We start from the raw sequence: 23753 nt of genomic DNA on the forward strand, positions 1-23753 counted from the left end.
TTTCATCACACCTTCGGGATGATTCAACTACATGAAATTTTCCACTAACCCTGTTTTTTTCATTCCAAAATCCAAAATCATTCCATAAATCTTCTATGACTTGGAGTTGTTTATTCAAGTCTACCCATAAATTTTGTAGAATTCGTTTTGTTTTATTTCACAGTTGGGATTTTTTTCACTTCAATAGGAGATTTATACTGAAAATTGAAGTTATGAGAAAAATAATCATATGCTTATTGATCACTATCACAATAGGGTGTTACAAAGTTGGAGGAAGAGAAGTTATACTTCACAGAGTAGGAGGAGGAAGATATACTTGGTCACCAAAAACCAACTTTACACAATGGGCAAGTTATGAACACTTCTACAAGGGTGATTGGCTATGTAAGTGCTCTCAGTTAATCAATCAATTGAAATAGTTCATTTCAAACAGTTAATCTTGAGAAATGTATTAAATTTAGTTAAAATTAGGTTTATTATTAATTAAATATTAAAATCTACAAAAGATGAAAGATCCCAAAGATTGTAATATCCATCAAATATAAAATTTGATTAATTTTTAAGTTAAAAATATAGATTGCCTAAACGTGTTTTAAAGGATGCGTTAAAAGTTTATTGTTATGATTATTCTTACATCTGTACATTAAATATTTTATGGACATATAATGTTTTTATTAACCTATTTTCTTTGTATATACAGATTTTGGTTTTGATAAGAGTCTCTACAATGTTTTGGAAGTGAACAAAACAAATTATGAGAATTGTATTGATACAAATTTCATACAAAATATCACAAAAGGAGGGAGAGATGTTGTTCAACTTTTAGAAGCAAGAACATATTATTTTCTTTGTGGAAGAGGTTTTTGCTTTGAGGGAATGAAAATAGCAATAAATGTTGAGGAACCCACTTTCAACCCATCACCCTCAGCACTATCCAATAAAGCCTTTCAGTCAAGTAGAATCATAAATATGGAATTCATTGTATTTTTGGTCACAGTTTTGGTAGTGGAGGTTTTTATTATATAAATGTTTATTTGAATTCACTACAAAAAAATATTTATGATAAAATATTAGTGTGATAAAAATGAAATTATCAACAGTTAAATTGTCTACTTTATCTGTGTCAAAGGAATGGATGGATCAGAATCCATAACGCTATAGTAGTATTACAATTTACATTTGTTGTGGAAAAAATGGTAATGTTCTCAAATTATGAAAATAAAAGTTCAAGAAATATGTCGAACAAAAATATTTTCACTTACTGTAACAGGAATATTCACACAGCTGATACATGTTACAAGAACAACTTTAGCAATAATTTTGACATTAAACAAAAATAAAAAAAAATCAAAATTTTCACAATATTCTAAAGATAAAAAAAGTGGCGACTTTCGGAACAACAATACTAGTGATAAATTTGCTTCAGCAATCTACCACTAGTAAAAAAAAGATTTAATATCTCTTTTGGTCCCTCGAAAGAGTTTAAAAAGTAACAAATGATCCCAACTTTTGAAAAAAATGGGTCAAGTTAATCTTTTTGCTAACCGTGTCAAAAATTAAACGGTGCAGCTGTCCTCTGGACAAAACTTAATGACGTCTCAAGTTTATCTTATTGCATGACAGTTGCGTGGCAGTGAGGTTAAAATTGTGACAAAAAAAATAGATTGGATGTTGTTAAGACTTCCATTCAAAGGGGTTTTGAGACTATTCGGATTCAAGAGTAAACAACTCTCCACTCAATATGCTTCTTTGTCTTCTGAAGTTAGATTCTCTATTTTGCATTTCAAACAAAAATCCCTCATGCATTTATGAGTTGTTCATTTCTGTAATATTAATTTCATTTCTTTAGAAGATTATTAATTATTAATCCACGTGTGGCGTTACTTTTCACAAGATCTTCAATCATCCTCCTAATTTTGAAATACCACAAATCTTTCAAAAAATTTCATTTATTTGAGAAATGGAGGAGTTCAATTTTCGTGTCAGAAAAAAGTGGTCAAGAAACAACCCGCCTCTGCGAAGAAACAACTCGCCTCTGCCGTGAAGAGGTCATGTCTGGGCTTCCCTGCGAAACAATCCAAAACAGAGAAGAAGATAAAAAGGGTTTTCCTTGCGCCACGAAGGGCATCGCGATTCCTCCATAGTACTTGCCACATCGTCCACCGCGAGCCATCACGACCTTCTTCGACATGATCTCCTCACGCGGTCCTTCGCGAACACACCGCCAGCCACCATAGAAGACAAAAACGCCGCCTGCGTCGCGCTCCCGCATCTTTGTCGTCTTTGCCGCCACAAGGCTTCTGCCTTGCTCGAGACAAGGATAACTCTCAGAGTAGAGTTTTCTGCGAGAAAAAAGAACTCGGGGTTAGGTTATTAGCGTGAAATAAACAAAAAAAATTGGGAAGAAGAAGACAAGTTCTTGATTAGGTTTCTGATAGTGAATCAGCTTTTAGAAATTTAATTAGAGTTAAAGTGATTTTAATTAAATTACCTATTAAGATTAGAGCTAATTAGAAATTGTTATTTATAGTGGTTAATGAAACCCTAACTCTTCATAAATTTTTTAATTATAATTTAAAAGGAATCTTCGCCCAATTCAATATTTTTTAGTAATTATTTAATTTTTTAATAATTATTTATTTCCCTTTAAAAGATTATTGAATTTTTTATTTTACACCTCATTCACCCTCATAGTGCCACACAATCATTAGAATTGGACACCTCATCATGTTTTGTCCAGGGGAGCACTTGCACCGTTAAAATTTTGACATCATTAGCAAAAAGGATTAACTTGACCCGTTTTTTCAAACGTTGGAATCATTTGTTACTTTTTAAAAAGGTAGGACCATTTTGAACACAACCCCTCTTTCGAGGGACCAAAAGAGGTATTAAGCCTAAAAAAACACTTTTTTAACGCGCCAAATACGCTTTGGTTCCAAAGCATATAAAAATGCGGTGGCAAGTCCGTAAATAAGACGAAGTTATATGCTTCGGTTGTGCTTAGAATCGAGGCATAATAGCACTACTGTCTCGGTTATGTAGGAAACCGAGGTATAATACCCTGCACAATCAACCTGCAAGTCAAACTTCACATCTGACATGTTTTCAGAAACATAGATACTACCTCAATTGTTAGGGGAACCGAGGCATAATATCCTGCCTTTTCTGCAAGTCAAACTTTACATCTTACACGTTTTCTGAAACAGGGCTACTGCCTCGATTGTGAGGGGAACTGAGGCAGTATGTCCTGCCAAACACCTACTGATACTGCCTCGGTTCTTCTCAACCGATGTGATATGGTCTTTCAGCCTCAGTTTTACCGTGAACTGAGGCCTATAGTGTGAGGTATAATTTCAAATTTGTTATTTTCTAAAAGGAATAGGCATCGATATGGTGTTATTACCTCGGTTAAGTATACAACTGAGGCAATATCGTTTATTTACTTGCAGAAACGCACAACGCGAAAACAATTTTCTTCTTCCTCGCGGACCTATTGTTCCACTTCTCCCTCTCGCAATTGAGCCTCCTCCATTCTCACTTTCGCTACCTCCAGCGTCGTCGTCGTCTCCGTCAGTCGTTGATGTTGTCGCCATCGGCTGTTCTTGTTGCCACTGTTTCTATTCTCTTCAAGTGGTAAGTTCTTTTCGCCGGCACCATTTTTTGTCCATTTTAATATGTGCTTTGATAGTAAACCAGTTTGAGATTGATATAATTGTTATTTGGTGATGAGAATCCATGAGCAGAGGGGGTTTTGGCCATACAAATTAATGATTTACAAATTTAGGGGAATAAAAATTTGAATTGTTTGTGTTAAATTTGTTGATAATGTAAATTTATTTATAATGTAAATTAGTGTATATTTTTGAATTAGGGATATAGAAATTGGGATAATAGAATTTTGGTTTGTTTGTGTTAAATTGGTTGATAATGTCAATTGATTGATAATGTAAGTTGGTTGAGATTTTTCAATTAGGGATATAGAAATTAGGAAATATGATTTTGGATGGTTTATATTAAATTGGTTGATTTGGTGATGAAATAAACTTTAGGAATCATGATAGTAATTAATGTGTTGTTTGTTTTTGTCTAGAGATTGTATAGTTGACCGGCTTCTTAAACGCGGATATTCTCTATAGTTGATCGGCTTTCATGCTCCCAGGTTTCTATTCTTAAAATTTTCCTTTTAATATGAACATGTAATTATTTGTTTGCTTGAATATATTATAGGTTGCATATGTAATTATTTGTTTGGTTGAATATATTGTTGTTTTGAATTAACCTTAGTTTCTCGTTTGAGATTCAATACAAAAATTATTTACTATCTCCAGATTTTTTGAAGAAATGTACTTTTTACAAATGAATAGAGAGGAGATGGTAATAATAATTTACAAGTATTGAATTTTGAATTGTCCGGTTGTACAGTTTAAGAAGAGTAATAACTTTTTCATAGTTTATTAATACATATGAATTTTAATATACATGTCTTAAATTTCATGAAATTTTGCAGTTGTGTTTTGTATTGATCTTCGGGTGCATATTTGATTGTGATTTATAATCACTTTCATTTCGTGCAACCTGAAGACCAATGCGAAATGTTGGAAAAATTTTGTGAAATTTTAGATATATTGTTTAAAATTTATATGTTTAATAAACTAAAAAAAGTGAATCTTCTTGAATGGGATAGTGTCACACCTTGAATACAAAATAGATCAAACTAATCATTCAAGATTATTGAAATTGTGTAAACAATTTCAGTAAATATGCATATGGATCAACAATGGACTAATTCACCACAAATTAGTATCGAGTACGAGACAGGGGTAGAAGAATTTATACAGTTTGCACAACGTAGTGCGAGTAAAAGGGGTGATGATGAAGTCAAATTTAGATATCCCTATGTCAATTGTTTGAATGGGAGGAAGTTGAACGCAACCGATATTAGGGAACATCTTTTGTGATGGTTTCGTACGAAGTTATACAACATGGATATGGCACGGCGAATTAATAGACTTTCCAACTGTCTCTCCAACTGAAAATGTATATGATTCCACCATGAATATGGAAGATCGACCGGAAGAAGACAACTTAGAGGACATGATCCGCGATGTTGGTGTAGAAGATTTTGCTCAAGCGCATGTTTATGAAATGATGTCCATTGATGCAAAGACTTCTTTGTATATGGGTTCAACTAAGTTCACACGGTTGTCAGCAGTGTTAAGGCTTATAAATTTAAAGGCGAGCAATCGATGGACTGATAAGAGTTTTACATAATTGTTGTCGTTGTTGAATGAAATGCTGCCAGATGGAATTACATTACTCACTCGTAATTATGATGCAAAAAAAATTCTTTGTCCGATGGGTATGAAGTATAAACGGATACATGCATGTCTGAATGATTGCATATTATATAGGAATGAGTACGAAGTTTTGACAAAGTGTCCAAAATGTGGGTTATCATGATACAAGTCAAGAAAAAGTGAAGATAGTGGTCACACTCGTGGCCAGACTTAAGCGTTTGTTCGTGAATCCTAAAGACACTAAAAACCTAAGATGACATGTAGATGAGAGAACAACTGATGAGTTGCTTCGTCATCCAGCTGATTCAAAGCAATGGAAAAATATTGATCAAGAATTCTCCCAATTTTGTCAAGAATGTAGAAATCTTAGGTTTGGTTTAGCTACTGATGGAATGAACCCATTTGGTAATTTAAGTACCAATCACAGTTGTTGGCCTGTTATACTGATAATTTCCAAACTTATTTCCTCGATTGTGCATGAAAAGAAAGTACATGATGTTGTCAATGTTTATATCTAGTCCAAAGCAACTTGGAAATGACATAAATGTTTATCTCAGGCCACTAGTTGAAGACTTGAAGTTGTGGGGGGTGATGAGGTTGAAATATTTGATGCCTTTGCTTTTGAAACTTTCATGATGCATGCCATGTTATTTTGCACCATTCACTAGTGCAAAATTGGTTTTTAACGTCACCCATTAGACGTCGGACCTCAAAACAACCAACGTAAATTATTGATCGATGGCATTTTCGTAAATAAGTGTGCATATAGACGTTCGTTGGGGAGGGTCCCCGACGTCTATAATATTATAGACGTCAGGGCCCCTTCAAACGGACGTCTATATGGCGGACAGGTAGGTAAGAAATTAATTATTTCAGTCACTTAGACATTTGTTGGGCGAGGCCCCGACGTCTATAATATTATAGACGTCGGGGCCCTCCTAACGGACGTCTAGTGCCTGACAGGTAGGTGAGAAATTAATTATTTCAATCACTTAGACATTTGTTGGGCGGGGCCCCGACGTCTATAATATTATAGACGTCGGGGACCCTCCCCAACGAACATCTATTTGCTTGACAAGGTAGGTGAAACGTTCACAAAGACGTCGGGGCCCCCAAACCGACGCTTATAAGCCCCGCGAAAATGAATTTATACATAATAAAGACGTCATATTAGTGAAGTCTTCGATGTATATACTATAATAGACGTTAGACCCCCTAAGCACACGATGTTTATATGTTGTTTAACTTCACCCGCGAGGAGTTACGCTCATTGTTCATCATCTTCCTCGCCTTTTCTATCTGAAGTGTTGCATTCCAGGTGCATTTTCGCTCTAATATGGACCGTTTAAATTTACTTTTACTCCAATTAAATTACTCTTTAATGAAAAATCTTCCATTTGAACCAATTAAAATTTGTTTTCGTTGCGTTTTGGTGTAGTTTTTGGCTTGTGTGTGGGCAGCGTTTTGGACTCTTTTTGGCCTACATTTTTGTCCGTGCATTACTCCATTTCCCTCCATTGTTATTTTAATTTGCTAAAAAGGTTAGCTTTTTTGTTTAAAACTTTTTTTCTATGCATGTTATTGGCTTTTGTGTATGAATGTTATTGGGTTTTACGTATGCATGTTTTTGGCTTTTAGGTATGCATGTGTTATTGGGTTTTAAATATGCATGCGCATGTGATAGTTGTGTAATTATAATTGGCATGTTAGATTATAAGTATGAAATGATTGAGTGAAACTTAGTTCCCGTTTGAAATTTAACACAAACAATTAATTTTTTAATCGTTTGTATTAAATTTTCAATTGTCCGATTGGACAGTTTGAGAAAATTATTTTTCATAATTTTCTATAACATGTACGTTGGAGTTTATGGATAAGATTGATAAAATTTTGGTTCAGTATTTGTATTGTTCTCCGGATGCATATTTGATTGTGGTCATCCTTGACTACTCTCATTTCGTGTATTTCGGAGACCAATGCAAAATGTCGCTGAAATCTTATTAAATTTATGATGTATACTTCTTTGCATGTGTCTTAGCAATTTATGAAAAATAATTTTTCTGAATGGGTAGGGACTAACCTTGTAGAGTTAAATAACTGAAACTGATGAAGTATGTTACGAACATAGTATGGATCGAAGCTGGATGAATGAATGTCGCATCAGTGAAGAATATGAGAAGGGTGTTTCGAAGTTCTTGCAATATGTTGAACAAAATGCTCAGCTTGTGAAAGGGACATATTTTTGTCCTTGTGTTCGTTGTCTTAATCAAATACGACAAGACTTAAGCAATGTGTGTGACCATTTATTCATGTTCGGCATAATGAGAACTTATACCGTTTGGACTTGGCATGGAGAAGTTCTGGACCAGCCTACCACGTCACGAGGAACGTATTATGTGGAAGAATGGATGAGTGATCATTTAGAGGACATGATACGTGATGTCGGTGAAGACAGGATTTGAGGTCATTGACTGATGCATTGGAGGTCATTCAACTATGGTGCATGTAAGATAGTTAATTTTGTTTTCCATATTAGTTTTATTTAGATTCCTAGTTTCTAACAACTTAACTTTGTTGCTTTAGGTACATGGACACAATCATTGTAGACCAAGGTCGGTCTTCCATTTACGGATTTGTTGAACCTCAGACCATTTAACCTTCTGGTAACACAGTTGAAAGCAAACAACATTATTTGCAAACATGGATGGATGAGTCACAAAGAAACGTATACCTTGTGCCATACATTGATGGGTAGGTGTTGTTATATGTAAAAGTTCATTAAAGTTTACTTAATTAGTTACTTAACTATTTGTGATTCGTGATAGGTCGCACTGGCAGCTGATGGCCATCGTTCCCAAACAATGTCAAATTATATGGTTTTGTTCGCTGTAGAGGAAGATGAAAATTGACTTGAGGGCCATGCTTCAAGGGTAAGTGTTTCTCCAAAAATGACTTTGAATTTGATGTTCACCTTAAATTTTTATGATAAATATAGTTATATTAATTTTACTTTGTGTTTTCAATCTAAATAGAGTTATTGGTAAAGCCCGAGGTCAACTTGTTAAAATTTTGTATCCAAAGGTTGTAAGTCATTTATACTTCTAATTCTTTTTCTATGTAATTGAATGATCTAAATTCTTGACTATTTAGTTTGTCATTTTAGTATAACAAACAGGTAGATTCATGGGAATGTGGCTTCTATGTCATGTCTTGGATTAAGACCATCATTCGAGCTTCCATTACAGATGACTGGATTGAGGTAATGATGCATACCTTCAATACATTACAAATCAAATTCATCTTTAAACATATATGAAACCATAATGAATCTTTCTTCATTTTGCAGCGCTTCAAGAGTACATCTCCTATACCAGAGCAAATAATTACGCAGATAAGGCAGGAGTGGACATCTTATCTTCAACAAAGATGGAGCAAGGAACGCTTAAATTTGTTGTTGAACATTATTTAGGTTTAGTTTTAAGTTTATATTTTGATAGTTTTGGTTTTGGATTGTTTTTTACATTAAATAGAACTTTCTTTATATGAAACGAATATATATACATTATAGTATATTGTTCTGGAACAATTTTTTGTTTTTCAGGTGTGGTTTTATTGCAAAAATAAATTAATTTAAAAAAATACACCCAATAGACGTCGGTTAATGCAGTGCCCGACGTCTATAGATGTCGGTCAATGCACAAACCGACGTCGAATGAGTTACAGTGAACAAAACGTTTCAAGGCCTATAGACGTTAGATATGCCTACATTCGACGTCTCTATAAACGTTGGATATATACAGTCTGACGTCTATATAGACGTCGGATATGCACCTTCGACGTTTGTATAGACGTTGGATATATCCAGTTCGACGCCTATATAGACGTTGGGTATACATTGTCCGACGTCTGATTAACGTCACCCACAAAGACGTCGGATACATATTCGACGTTAAAAGGCCAACATAACAGACGTCTAAAGCCCTTTCTGCACTAGTGATTAATGACTTTCCAGCTTACGGTAATTTGTCGGGGTCAAGTGTGAAGGGTCATAAAGCATGTCCTATATGTGAAGAAAACATTGCAGCTCATCAATTAAAACACGGAAGGAAGACAATGTATATGTGTCATCGTCGATTTTTACAATTTAATGATCCATATCGAAGGTTAAAAAAAAGCATTCAATGGACAACAAGGGAAAGAAGATGCACTAATTCCACTTACTTGCCTTGAAGTTCTTGAAAAAGTTAATAAAGTACATCATGTATTTGGGAAACATTAAAGAAGTCATCTGTAACGACCCCTTGGAAGAAGAAATCAATATTCTTTGATCTTCCATATTGGTCAAAGTTAGATTTTAGACATTGCATAGATGTCATGCATGTAGAGAATAATGTTTTTGATAGCTTGATTGGTACACTACTCAACATCCAGGGATAAATAAAAGATGGAGTGAATGTTCATTTGGATTTGTTTGACTTGATAATCCGAGAAGAGTTGGCACCAAGAGAGATTGGTAAACGTACTTATTTGCCCCTTTCATGTTACACAATGTCCAGACAAGAGAAGATAACTTTTTTCCTTTGTTTAATGAGTATCAAGGTACCGCAAGGATACTCTTCAAATATCAAGAGCTTAGTGTCAATGCAGGACTTAAAGCTTCTTGGACTAAAGTCTCACGATTGACACGTCTTAATGCAACAATTGTTACCGGTGGCAATTCGTGAAATTTTGCCCAAAAAAGTTAGGCAAACCATAACTCGATTGTGCTCATTTTTCTCGTCAATTTGTAGTAAAGTCATGGATTCTACAAAGATAGACGAACTTCAAGGCAACATTATTATCATCTTGTGTTAGCTAGAAATGTTTTTCCCTTCATCCTTTTTTGACATCATGGTGCATATACTTGTTCATTTGGTCAGAGAAATCAAGTTGTGTGGACTAGTATACTTAAGATGGATATATCTTATTGACCATTATATGAAGATTTTGAAAGGGTATGTCAAAAATCAATATCATCCAGAAGGTTGAATGATTGAAAGGTATATTGCTAAAGAAAGTATCGAGTTTTGTTTTGATTATATGACTAAAGCAAATCTGATAGGAGTTCCTCAGACATCATGGTTGAATAGATGTTCTAAGAGTAAAAGCATCTGAGGTATGAATGTGGTGACGAAAAGTCATGAACAATTGATGCAAGCACATTTGTACATATTAAACAACACATATGAGATGATCCCGTTTTTGGAAGCACACAAAGTCGTTGTAAAGACAAGTATCCAAGAGTATCAGAGAAATGACAATTGATGGAGCATAACAGAACATTCTTGTCCTGGTTCAAATCTGAAGTTTTAAAGAATCACAGTCTTCTAAGACTTTGTTGTGGCTAGCAAATGGTTAAAAGTTTGATGTTGTATGTTGTACAGGCAATGAAATTAATAATTGCACATTCTATACGAAGACTTTGGATGATAAAAGCACAATACAAAATAGTGGCGACAGTCTAGAAGCTGAGTCGCTACAATTTTCCACATCCAAAGATCAAAATCCTGTAGTTGGATCAATGAGATATTATGGTAGAAGAGAAGAGATATGAGAGGTTGATTACACTAAGTTTTTTGTTGCACTCTTCAAATGTAAGTGGATTGACAATAAGAGTGGTGTCAAAAGAGATGAATTTGATATGACACTAGTTCATTTTTGAAAGGTTGGTTATGGAGACGAACCATTTATCATGACATATCAAGCAAGTCAGGTTTTTTACGTCAAAGATCCTGCGTCTAACCATTGGTATGTCGCTCTTCAAGGAAAAAGACAAATTGAAGATAAAGAAGAGAATCTAAGTAATCTTCATATTGCTCACAACCATCCATTTAAAACGACAATAAATTTGGATGACGACCCTCTAGTTGATGATGTACATGCAATTCGGGAAGATCACAATGAGAGAATATACATATGACCAATCCATATGATTATGTATGAATTTCATATTTGTGTAAAAATATGCCTTTTGTTAAATAATATATGTTATTTTATAAGTCTTTTATTAATCTTTCATCTTATTTATTGTGATAGATATATGGTTGAGGCACCACATTCATCAGGGGATGAAGTCCCAACTTTTAGACCCACCAAAGGAGCGACGAGGTTGAGACAACTTATACTTTGGAGAAATGCAGGTGAGAGGACACCTGTCATTATTGACGTGATCACAAGAGTAGCATCTAGACCAAATGTAGATGTTTTTAGGTCTTACCTTTGACTACTAGCACGTGATTATATCTCTATCCTTACTCCATCCTTTGACCATGTGTCTAAGGCTGACCGGAATCTTATCTGGCAAGATCTATTGGTAAGTTAATCAATATTGCTCCAAATTCTAGTTTCATTATATTGATAAATTTGTATTGATATAAGGTTATTACTTTCTTTATTACATATGACATTTGATATCCCAAATGTCGCGAGCCTAAGGAATAGGTGTTATATGCAATTGTAGAAAGATTTTGGGGGTTTAAGACAAAATTGAAGTCCATATATATATTTGAAGCAAAAAGTAATGAAACTCCATGTTCTAAATATTCTGCAATTGACGAAGAAACTTGGCGTCAGTTTATACAGCTTCATTCATTCGAATCGTGGCAGGTAAGTGTAGGTAAAATCATTCAATTCATCATTCATAATTTTATATCATAACAATTGTTTCATTTTGTCACAAGAAACAAGGTCAAAAGCATAGGGTATAAGTGCTCAGAATAAAAATCCACACCTACTATCTCGTGGTGGATACAGGAAGCTTGAGGAAAAAATAATGAAGCAGAAGTCAGATAGTAGACTTCCATTTTCTAAGGATGGTGAACCTCCTCCTCCTCCTTCACCACCATCTCGGCACGAGAAGTGGAAGTTAGCCCGTATAAGATCATCGAGCTCTTAAACTTCCAACACTGATAGAGAGATATCAGAAAGAATTGTAAGATGTCATTTCTCTTATTTTGTTATATATATTACATAGATCTTTCAAATAATTTTGAAGTTTTGTTATGTTACAGGACTCCTTGGTTGAGCAGACCTCCCAAGGTCAATTCACACAAGAAGGTCGTTAGGATATTCTTGCCATAACTATTGGATGACTTGAGCACCCAAGATGGATGCGTGTTGTTGGGACTGACATAGTCATACGATAGTTATTTGGGTCTTCCTCGCATCCATCTTGTAAGACCCATGAAAAATATTTACCTTAATAGTAACAATTTTATTACTAGTAGTAATAAATTTCTTTGTGAATGGAAAATATAATAAGTTTATAAAATGTGGAAAGCTAAATAAGAAATTTTGGTAGCTTAAATGGTAGAAAATTGTGGGGATTTCAAGAAAATGGGTTCAAACTCTTTTCTACCTTTTTCTTTAAAAAAATTAAAAAAAATTAAAAAACAAATAAATAAAAAATTAAAATATTGATAGTGGATAAATCACTCCAGGTTTCAAGGCATTATTGAGGGATCCAATATGTCAAGTGGTGATTAAAATATTAATATAATAAAATAATATTAAAATAATAAATAATAAATAATATTAAAAAATTTGTGAATAGTAAAATTTTTGAACTATAAATAGCCATGAGAGGGGAGGCTATTCTGCACAAAGAGAGGAAGAATCAAGTGAGAAAGCTTGAGAAATAGAGAAGAAAGAGTTAGGAAGAAATTTTTAGTTGCAAAAAGAGTAGAGGTTCTGGAGGGTTTTCGGGGAAACAAATTATGAGCAAGAGATTATAATTGTGATGGTAGGATAGAGGAATCTTAAAAACCGGAGTTGGTACATCCCTGATCATAGAGCAGCCCTGGTCAAATCCAGTAAGTTGTGACTAGTCATATGTACTGGCGTTTATGGTGAGTTTGATTCATCAAACATTTGATTCTTCTTCGGTGACCATTTATGGTGATATTTTAGTATTGTTAATTTATTTTGTCATATATTCATTTTGTATGATTTCTGCGATGATTGGATTTTATTGGATTTGAATTTATGCATCTGAACATGATATGAGTATTATGGGGAGATTTTGTAAGGGTATAATGTGAGTTGAGGAATATGGGCATGGTATGAGTCTCGTGGAGAGATTAAGTAATGATATGGTATTTGTGTATATGTTGGTGTTGGAGGTTATCCTGATACTCTAATAATCATCCAGTCTCAAGTAGAGAAGGATGAATTATGTGGTGAGAAGGGTAGGAGGTCCTGGTCTATGTGTCGGTTTTGGACATAATGTTGAGGACTAACCTTGTGGATGGTATGGAGCATTTTGGAAGTGTATTTGTAAGAAGAAGTAGAAGTCATCACAAGTGCATAACCTCCCGTGACCGCTCATCAACATATCATCGGAATGAGTGTCTATTGGGTATTGTGGAATGAGTGTCTATTGGGTATTGTGGAATGAGTGTCTATTGAGTATTGTGGAACGAGTGTCTATTAAGTATTGTGGGATGAGTGTCTATTAGTAATTGTGGTATTGTGGGATGAATATCTATGATGCGATTGTTGTGTGATGGTATGAGTATCTATGATGCGATTGTTGTATGATGGTATGAGGGTGTCTGACATAATTATTATATGAGGTTTGTTGAGTGTATCAAAGTAATGGATGAGTATCTATGATGCGATTGTTGTATGATGGTATGAGGGTGTCTGACATAATTATTATATGAGGTTTGTTGAGTGTATCAAAGTAATTATGCATGTTTTATAAAAGATTGGTTGCATGTTAGCTCACCCTACTTGTTTGTGTTTGTGTATGTGCGATGATCGTATAATTCGTTATACGGGAACGGATGGAGGAATGTCGCCTGATTCAGTGTCAATGAAGAAAGAGATAGAATAATAAATTAGAAGAATTCGAGTTATATTTATGATTTTATAGTTGAAATCTGAGTTTAAAACATATATATATATATATATATATATATATATATATATATATATATATATATATATATATCAACTATGAATTATCAAGTATGAGATTAAGGGATGTTACCTTAAATGTAATGCTACAATATATCAATTATGAATTATCAAGTGTGAGATTACGGGATGTTACACATCTTGACACAGATTAAGTAAAGAGTATGAAGAAAAGCTGAAGCAGGACATCAGAAAAGAGATCACGCAGGAGATCACAAAGAAGGTTCAGGCAGAGTTGTATGATGAAGTTGCTGAAATGGTTACGCGCTAGTTCCAGCAGCAGTTTGAGCATTATGGCATGCATCGTATGCCATCTCATGTAGCGGAAACTTGTCGTGCCCACTACAGGTAAACTTAATAATTATTTTTGTTTATTAATTTACTTTTCGTATAACCTAACATTTAATTTGACAGGTAGAAGCAGCAAAGGAAGTTGCTTAGATGTCGGTGCCCAAGGGGACGACATGGACGTCCCTCATCCATGTCACCTTGTTAAACTGATTTTTGTCGCCTAAAATCAGAACAAACTCAGTTTCCCCACTAATGTAGTAAAGGGACAACCAAGGATCAATCCAAGGACTCAACTATGATTAAGTTTCAGAATGTAAAGTTAATTCTTGCAATTATTTATTACTTGACTATAAAAACAAGGTGGGGAAATAGAAAATGAAACAGTGAAATTAAAGAGAAAAGAATAAAGGAATCAAATTTGTATAAAAGAAAAAAAATCAAGAAATAAAATGCAAAGAAATAACAACAAAACTAGAACCTAATCTAAATTGTAAAATAACTGCATAACAAAACAGAACCTAAACTAAAATGAGAACTGAGTGCAATTAAAACTAACCTAATACAGCAAAATGAAACTAAAACTAAAACTGAACAAGATTCTAAGAGTAGACAGTTCAACATCTAATCTACTAAACTTAGTCTATTCATAGGAAAACAAAAATCAAAGTAAAATTAAAATGCAATACAGATCACTCTATCCTAATCTATATATCACCAGAAATCAATCAATAACAGAATTTAGAATTGAAACAAATCAAAAACAGTACCTAAATTCTAAAAACAGTATCACAATAAAAAAACAGAATTGAAGTCATAGGTGAATTGCACATTGAACTGAATAAAAGAGTGCTTAGAGCTCTCAGGAAGACATCCTGATAATATGAATTCCAATACAGGATATTCTAAGTCATATTTCAGAACTTTAAATTGACTCTTTCCACTAATTTTTCCAATCAATGTTCATTAACCTATTCATCAATCTAAAATGCACAAACAAATTCAAGAAACACATATTTGAATCAGTTTTTATGCATTGGACTGTTCTCTGTCTCGAGAAGACATTTCGATGAAGAATGCTCACTACGGAGACATTTAATTCCAAACGGAACCATAGAAGTGCAGAGTTACAGAATCCAAATCATTTTCTCAACACATAACAAGTACAGAAATCAAAAACAAAGAACAAAATCGAGACATAAACAAGAACAGAACAAAAACACAAAACTCAACTTTATTAACATGAAAAGAAAATTTTACAAACTACCGGAAATCACCAAGACTCTCGCGGCCTGTCACCCTCGCGATCGTCTCAACGAAATCCAAAAGTCGAGAACTCTACTTCTACTCTAAGAAAAGCGTAAAAACCCTAATCTACAGAGCATCTGAAAATGTATCTCAAAAGTATATGAAGAAGTGTTCTTTCTATCCCCCTTTACATGCAGAAAAACCCCTTTATATAGGGTTGGAGAACGAAAAGAGAAAATGAAAAAAATGGGAAAAGGGGAACCTTGCTTCACTTGGACGCTTCCATCTTCACCCTCCACGTGGCATCTCCGGTCAGCTCCATTTACTCGCCGGTCAGCTTCTCCGGGCAGGTTCTTCTCTGATTAAATGACGAGAACACAAGCTTCATGATCTGGGTCACCATCAAGAGCTATTGAAGCTCTCTTTCTCTTGCGCTCTCTGGAACCAAGCCCTAGAGGTTTTCTTTCTTTTCCTCCAAATGAATTTCTCGAGCATTGCAAATGAAAATGAATTTCTAGACCCCTATGGCAGCAGCAGGTCCAGCGCCAAAATGGCCCAATTACTTTGAATCTGTAACCCAATTTTTAGGGCCTTTCTGCAATAAAAAAAATATGAATTAATGCCCAAAAGAAAAATAAAAGAAATATTTCAGCAATTCAAAAATTAAAAGAAAAGTAAAGAAAAAGATTTTTATTAAAAGATTTTCTAAAAAAAATATTAATATCCTAATTATTTACAAATACTAAAAATTACATCTAAAAACCTATTTTTAACTAGAATTTTATAAAACTAAAGAATTAAGAGAAAAACACAAAACTAGCCTAATTCTAAGAAATTAAAAACTAAAGAAATCTAAGAAATGATTTTTAACAAAGAAAAATATGTAAATCTAGAGTGTTATCACACCTATATATTCTCTCTCCTACCTGGACCATGCTAGTGGCACGTGGCAGAATCTATGAGGCAGCCATTGTAGTGCATAGCGTGGACCTAGGAGAAGATGAGGTCAAGGTCTTGGTGGATGAAGTTGTCGTATCAAGTAATATAAAATGGTAAGACCAAGTATCGTTTCCCAAGAGACCCGTGACACCAAACAATCGTATAATACCTTAACTAATTAAGACTAAAGAATGATTCCATTGAATGAAATTTGAATGCAATAAAAGTAAACATAATAACTTGATTGTAAATTGATCTTTTGAAGCTAAAACAAGAATGAATGAATGATATTGAGATGATATGAGATGATGATGTTGTTGGGGTTAGATTTCACCTACTTCACTTCCATGCATATTAGAACTCATCTTCTTCGTTGGAATGCTAATGTCACTTTCCAAATTACTTAGAACCCAATCCCTTGGCGTAAAAAGCCTAGCCTTGATTATTAGACAACAATCCCTTGAAAACCCTAATAACCAATTTCGCTTTAAGAAAAGAAGCTTAAGACAACTAAAGGTCTTATTTTTATCCCTAGATAATATTTCCTTTAGGTGAAATCCTCCAGATCATGGTTCCTAAGTATTTCCCAATAACAAAGAAATCCAATCATCAAGCTATGAATGTCCAAAACATAACAAGCATTAAGAATAGTAGAAAATCACTAACATTCAATGAAAGAAGCATAAAATATTCAAAACATGTTCAAATACATGAAGTTCAGAGGTTACATCTTTCCCCAACAACAAACGAGTTTAGCTTTCCACTGTCATGGAGAACATTGGCTTACAATGGAAGAATGTAAATGAGATGTAAACCCTAGAAAGAGAAAAGGAAAGCTCTTACATGCCCACTCTTCCTCCAAAGGGTCGAAAATAGTGTTTCTGTGTTTCAGCCGTCCAAAGATGTGAATCCTAATGCACAAAAACCTTTAAATAGATCCAAAGTATCACATAGGCCCACGTCACCAGCGCTCAACACCCTAGTTAGGGCCAACCAGGCTAGCCTGCGCGAAGAGTGGCGCTCAGCGCCCTAGCTGAGGACAACCAGGCGTCCTGCGGTGGGTGTAACTAGCGCTCAACACTCCAGAGAACGGCAACCAGGCATGGTTGCATGGCCTTCTCCGCTGAGTGCCCCAGAAGAGGGCAAGCAAGCATCCTTGTGCGACCACTAGCATTGAGAGCCCCTGAAGAGGGCAATCAGGCGTCCTTGCGTTATCACAGCCCCAAACTTGAAACTTTGTTTGTCCTCAAGAAAAATGTAACTTAGCTTAAAAATAGTCATACTACAATTGTCTAGCACACCAAAAAGCATTTTATTCTAAGACAAGTAGTTACTCATGTCGTCCCATCATAGAAAGATCAGTCAAGATATAATGATGTCTTAGCCAATCAAGCTTCAACTATGGTGCTCATATAACAAAGAATACACAACTGATGCAAAGGCCTTATGAGTGATCAACAACCAAGCAAAATGTTATCCTATAGTGCATGGAACCATTCCTCAACAAAGAAAGTGTCTCACTCAAGCTCACATGTGTGTACTGAGGTGTCTCTTTCACTCTACCATTACAATGTCACACAAATCAACTTTGCCTTTCATTTAAACAACATCAAACACATTCACAATCAAGTTATCATCACAAGAACTTTTTAAGACTTGTATTGTGGCTGGGCTAAGAAGAAAACTTGTTTTTCTGGACAACAAAGTTCCTTGAGTTAAGAGAGTGAATAACTTACTTCATAATTTAAAATTAATCTCTCTTTCTACTTTTCACTTGAGAATTCTAAACTTAATCCCAACTTTTATTCATTGAATTGATCCTTCTCTTCTTCTTTCTTTCTTCTCTTGCTTTTCTTTCTTTTCTTACTTTACTTAATGCTCTTTTTCATTTTCTTTTAACAACCCAAACTTGAACCATTCTCCTATACTGTACATGCATACTCTACTCAATTCAAGGCAAGGATTTCAAAGGTGTTTTTCACATTCAGCTCAAGGTTCAAAGGATAAAACAAATTTTTGGGTTAAAATTTTGGCATTGGCTTATAAGGGATAAGAACAGATGGCCTTGATCATTTCTAACAAACAAGCAAATAGTTCAATAGCAAAACTCAGGCAAAATCAATTGTGATTCTAGAGCAATAGCATTCAACAAAAAAGTCTAGAGTCCAACCTCTCACAAGTTAATTCAAGGTTCCAAAATTTGATAAGCATCATGCCAAGCACATTAATCATAATTGAAACCATGCATCTGTCTTAAACAACTATGAGAAACCACCATCTGTTCTTAAGAGCTAAACCAATCATTATCTCAACATCAATCACAATTCAATAAGGTAAACACAAGATAATCTTACTTCTCACAATCAAACAATTTATCATTTCACACCAAACCATTGCAGCCACTATCCATTTAACCAAGTACATAGCTCAAACTGAAATTAAAAACAAAATAAACACAATTCAAACACACATAAAAATAACACAAAACACAGCATCAAGAGATGTTGTCATCACTCCCCTCAAAGGCATTTGAATCTTCTTCCAAATCATCCTCATCATCCTCTACCATAGCTTCGGCTCCAAACATGTCACCTCCTCCACTAGCTTGGGCCTGGTCCCTAAGCCAAGACATGCGAGTGGTGAACTCATCAAGTGAAATGCACCAAAGTCTGGGAGAAGCAACATATAACCTAAAAACACAAAAACATTCAAAGCAAAATCAAATCAAAACCGAACAATTAAATGAACTAAAAAGCTGGGTTGCCTCCCAGTAAGCGCTTATTTAACGTCATTAGCTTGACACCACTATGCTCAATTTAGATTTTTAATATTGGCGTGCTTGTTTCTTTCATCACACCAACATAATCTTAGCATCTTCCTAGTCACTAGCTTTACTCTCCTAGAATAAGGAGCCACAATCTCAAGAACTCCTTACTTTGATAGTCTTGATAACCCATAATTTGTTCTTGAGTTTCACTGATTTGCCAAGGTAGGGTTCATTATTTTCTAGCATAGAATCTTGGTGAACTAGTTTCTCTTCCTTATCTCCATCATCTTCCTTCAATTTTGGGGAAAAACAATTATGGATCCTCTTGACCAATTTAACAACTTGATCAGGTAGGCTAGTCACTAATAGTACTTCATATGTTGTTTTAGAACTAGTCTGTTTTACTTGAATTGGCTGCACATCATTGAAGACATTAAAATTCACATCTTCATATTGATCTTTAAACGTTAAAACTCCATCATCTACATGAATGACAACCTTAGATGTCTTCATGAATGGTCTTCCAAGAATGAGAGGGATCTCTACATCTTCCCCTATTTCCATTACTACAAAATCAACTGGAAATTTGAGTTTCTCAATCTGGATCACAACATCTTCCACTACACCATAAGGATGCTTGATGGATTTGTTTGCCATTTGCAAGATCATTCTTGTAGGTTTGACCTTAAGACCACCAATCTTCTTAAGCATAGATAGGGGCATCAGATTCATGCTAGCCCCTAAGTCAACTAGAGCCCTTCCCTGTATCATGATTCCCAATGGTGCAAGGGATAGTGAAACTTCCCAGATCTTTAAATTTTGGAGGGAGAGTCTTCTACATAATGGCACTGCAATTATCCTGCACTTCAATTGTTTCTTCATCTAGATATTTCTTCTTTTAAGTGAGAAATTGTTTCAAGCATTTAGCATAAGCAGGAATTTGTTGCAGTGCTTCAGTCAAGGGTATAGTAATCTTCAATTTCTTGAAGGTATCCATGAAACACCCAAATTTCTTCTCTTTTTCCTTCCTTGAATAACTTTTTGGGTAAGGAAAGGGTTTCTCTATTGTTTTTCATTTTTTCTCTCATCCTCTTCTTCTTTCTTTTTCTCCCCTCATAACTTTATTTCTTTTTCTCAGCCTCTTCTTTTCTCTCTTCATTCAGCTATTCTTTTTCACTCAACTTATCTTTCTTTTTTCTCTCATCTAACATCTTGCCGCTTCTAATCATAATGACATTACATTCCTCCTTAGGGTTAACTTCAGTATCAACCCCAAAATTCTTCTCAGATTTCTCCTACAACTTCTTAACTAGTTGACCAACCTGTATCTCTAAATTTCTAATGGTAGCTTCTTTGCTTTTATGACTGGAGATGGACACTCACATGATTTGTTGAAGTGTGTCCTCTAGATTTGAAGTCCTGTCAGATAAGGAGGGTTGTGGTTGGTATTGCTATTGTGATTGTCTATTAAATGACCCAGCTTGTGATAACGGTTGAATGTAATGTTATCTGTGATATAATTTTGATACTAAACGCTCCCTTTTTGACTTAGAAACTTGTTTTAACTCATGTTTTTTCTTTAGTTTTACGAATAACTGAGTAAAGGTTACACTTTATTATTTTATCACTAAATTCCCTTTATTTTGTAGCTAATAATGTGCCTGGAAGAATATCCAACAATCTATAGAGCTGAATCAACCATAAAAGCAAGCAAAACAGAAAAAAAAAAAAAAAAGAGTTCTGGAAGGCTACCGCCAGGAGTGAGCGCCCCTATGGGGAGCTAAGCGCAAAATCCAGTCCCGCATCACGCTTGGGCACCCTTCCAAGGGCGCTGATTGCCAGTTTTCTTGCAGTTTTGCCCGGGCGCCCTAAATAAGGGCGTTAAGCGCCAGTGTGTTGGGCTTGAACCTGTTTTCTGTTGTTGGGGAAGATGTAACCTCTAAACTCTCATGTTAGGGTTATTCTTCTTTCATTAATTGTTAGGGTTATTCTTCTTTACTCTATGCTTGTTATGTTTAACTCATTCATGACATGATTATTGATTTTCGTGATATGGACACATACGAGGAAATCTAGATCTGAGAAATTTCTCCCAAAAGTAGTATTGCTCAAGGATGGGGATATGATTTTTGGTCATCTTAAGCTTTCGTTCGTAATGTAGAATTAATTATTAGGGAGACAAGACATTGTAAACTAGTAATTAATGATAGGCTTTTTTCGCCGAGACATCGGGTTCAAAGTATTTCAGAAAGTGATGTTAACAATTAATAAAGAAGAAGAATTCATATATGCATGAGAGTAAAGATGGTGAAATCTAAACCCCAACAACATACTCATCTCATATTATCAACATCATCCATTCATTCTTGTGTCTAGCCGCAATTGATCAAAAGTGAATTCATATTTACTTTCTTGTCTTTGCATTCAAAACCCTAAAAATTGTTCTTCAAAGTCTTAATTAGTTAAGTAATTACATGACAGTCTAGTGTCGTGAGTCTCTTGGGAAACCATACTTGGTCTTACCATTTATTATTACTTGATACGATTCGGTACATTTGTCGACATCTTAACAGCTTGTCCTTGACCCATGCTTGGGTGAGGTTTCCACCCTTGGTTATAGTTACCTCTGCTGCCCTGATTACCCTTATAATGTACTTCTTCTTGAGCATTGGCTTGCATGCCACACTGAATATTTACATGATCTCCTCCACATAGCTCACAACCTTGATGTTGAGCATGTGACACATTTTGAAGTTCTTTAGGTAGTTGAGAGAGTTTCTTCATCAAGGCCTCAAGTTGCTGAGTCATTATCTTATTCTGAGCTAATAGGGCATTTTGAGATTGTAGTTTGAGAACTTCTTTTTGTTGGAATTGACCTCTTTCATTATGCATCTCATTATCATTAGCAGTCATATTCTCTATCAACTCATAAGCTTCATCTGGAGTCTTGCACTTGATGTTACCTCTAGTTGAGGCATCCAACATCAATTTATTCTGTGATTTTAGTCCTCCAAGAAAAAGAATGATTATCGTAGGTTCATCAAATCCAGGAGTAGGAGTCTTCCGCAATAGGCCTTTGAATCTATCCCATGCTTGGCCTAAAGTCTCATCCAAGAAGAGATTTCCTGCTTCCCTTTATTTATCTTGGACTGAGGGAAGTACTTGTTTAGAAACTTGGCCACCACATCTTCCCGCACAGTGAAGCTATTTTTTGGGAATGAATTTAGCCACATCTTGGCATTGCCACCCAAAGAGAAAGGAAACAAGTTGAGTCTGATAGCCTCTTTTGGCACATCATGAATCTTCACGGTATTGCAAATCTCTATGAAGGTGGTCAAATGTTCATACGGATTCTCATAAGCTAGGCCATTGAACGGATTGCTTTGCACCAAGTGGATGAGGGCAAGCTTCATCTCAATGTTTGCGGTATTAACTAACCTGTGGCCGAGCAATGCTATTGAAGTGGAGAGGTCTAGTGAATGTTGAGTAATCCTCTAAAGTACGTATGACTGGACCAATACCTCGACCGTTCTGATTGTCAGTCATGTCTTATGTTTCCTAATCACATACCAGAGTAAAAGGTTGTTCAAGAATCTCAGGAGGGGGAAAAGGTTTTCTAGAAGTCATGTTCTGCCTTCTTCTTCTACTATTGTTCCTTCAGGCAGTCTTCTCCACTTCCAGACTTGTAAGGAGAGGTTCAGATGATCTTCTGCTCCCAGTACAGATTTTACCCTACATACACTATAGAACACAGTACTAGTTAGCCCAAAAGAGTAAGAATAAAGAAAAATTAAAAACAGTAAAAAAAGTAAGTCTAAACTAGTTAAGAATCACACAAAAGTATAGTGTTACCACGAGTCCCCGCAACAGCGCCAAAAACTTGTTAACTCATTGGCGAATATACCAAATCATATCAAATAATATAAAATGGTAAGACCAAATATCCTTTCCCAAGAGACTCGTGACACCAAACAATCGGTATAATACCTTAACTAATTAAGACTAAAGAATGATTCCATTGAATGAAATTTGAATGCAATAAAAGTAAACATAATAACTTGAATGTAAAATTGATCTTTTGAAGCTAAAACAAGAATGAATGAATGGTATTGAGATGATGATGTTGTTGGGGTTAGATTTCACCTACTTCACTTTCATGCATATTAGAACTCATCTTCTTCATTAGAATTCTAATGTCACTTTCAAAATTACTTAGAACTCAATCCATTGGTGTAAAAAGCCTAGCCTTGATTATT

General features: G+C 35.0%; 1 protein-coding gene and 1 pseudogene across 1 annotated transcript; both read left to right on the top strand.

Moving 5' to 3' along the window:
• Nucleotides 1-209: 209 nt before the first annotated feature.
• Nucleotides 210-1026, top strand: LOC124825365 (early nodulin-like protein 20). Its single transcript, XM_047297965.2, has 2 exons — nucleotides 210-384; nucleotides 701-1026. The coding sequence occupies exons 1-2, from the start codon at nucleotides 213-215 to the stop codon at nucleotides 1024-1026; spliced, it is 498 nt and encodes a 165-aa protein (XP_047153921.1). The 5' UTR covers nucleotides 210-212.
• A 3740-nt stretch (nucleotides 1027-4766) lies between these two features.
• The window catches only part of LOC148190838 (uncharacterized), a 67400-nt pseudogene continuing 48413 nt past the window's right edge, over nucleotides 4767-23753 (top strand).

The sequence above is a fragment of the Vigna umbellata genome, chromosome 11 (assembly GCF_029865625.1).
Source record: "Vigna umbellata cultivar VRB3 chromosome 11, Vumbellata_1.0, whole genome shotgun sequence".
NCBI lineage: Eukaryota > Viridiplantae > Streptophyta > Magnoliopsida > Fabales > Fabaceae > Vigna > Vigna umbellata.

Coding starts and splice junctions, on each gene's coding strand:
- LOC124825365 (XM_047297965.2), top strand. CDS start 213: ATGAGAAAAATAATCATATGCTTATTGATCACTATCACAATAGGGTGT. Junction 385..700: donor CTACAAGGGTGATTGGCTAT/GTAAGTGCTCTC, acceptor TTGTATATACAG/ATTTTGGTTTTGATAAGAGT.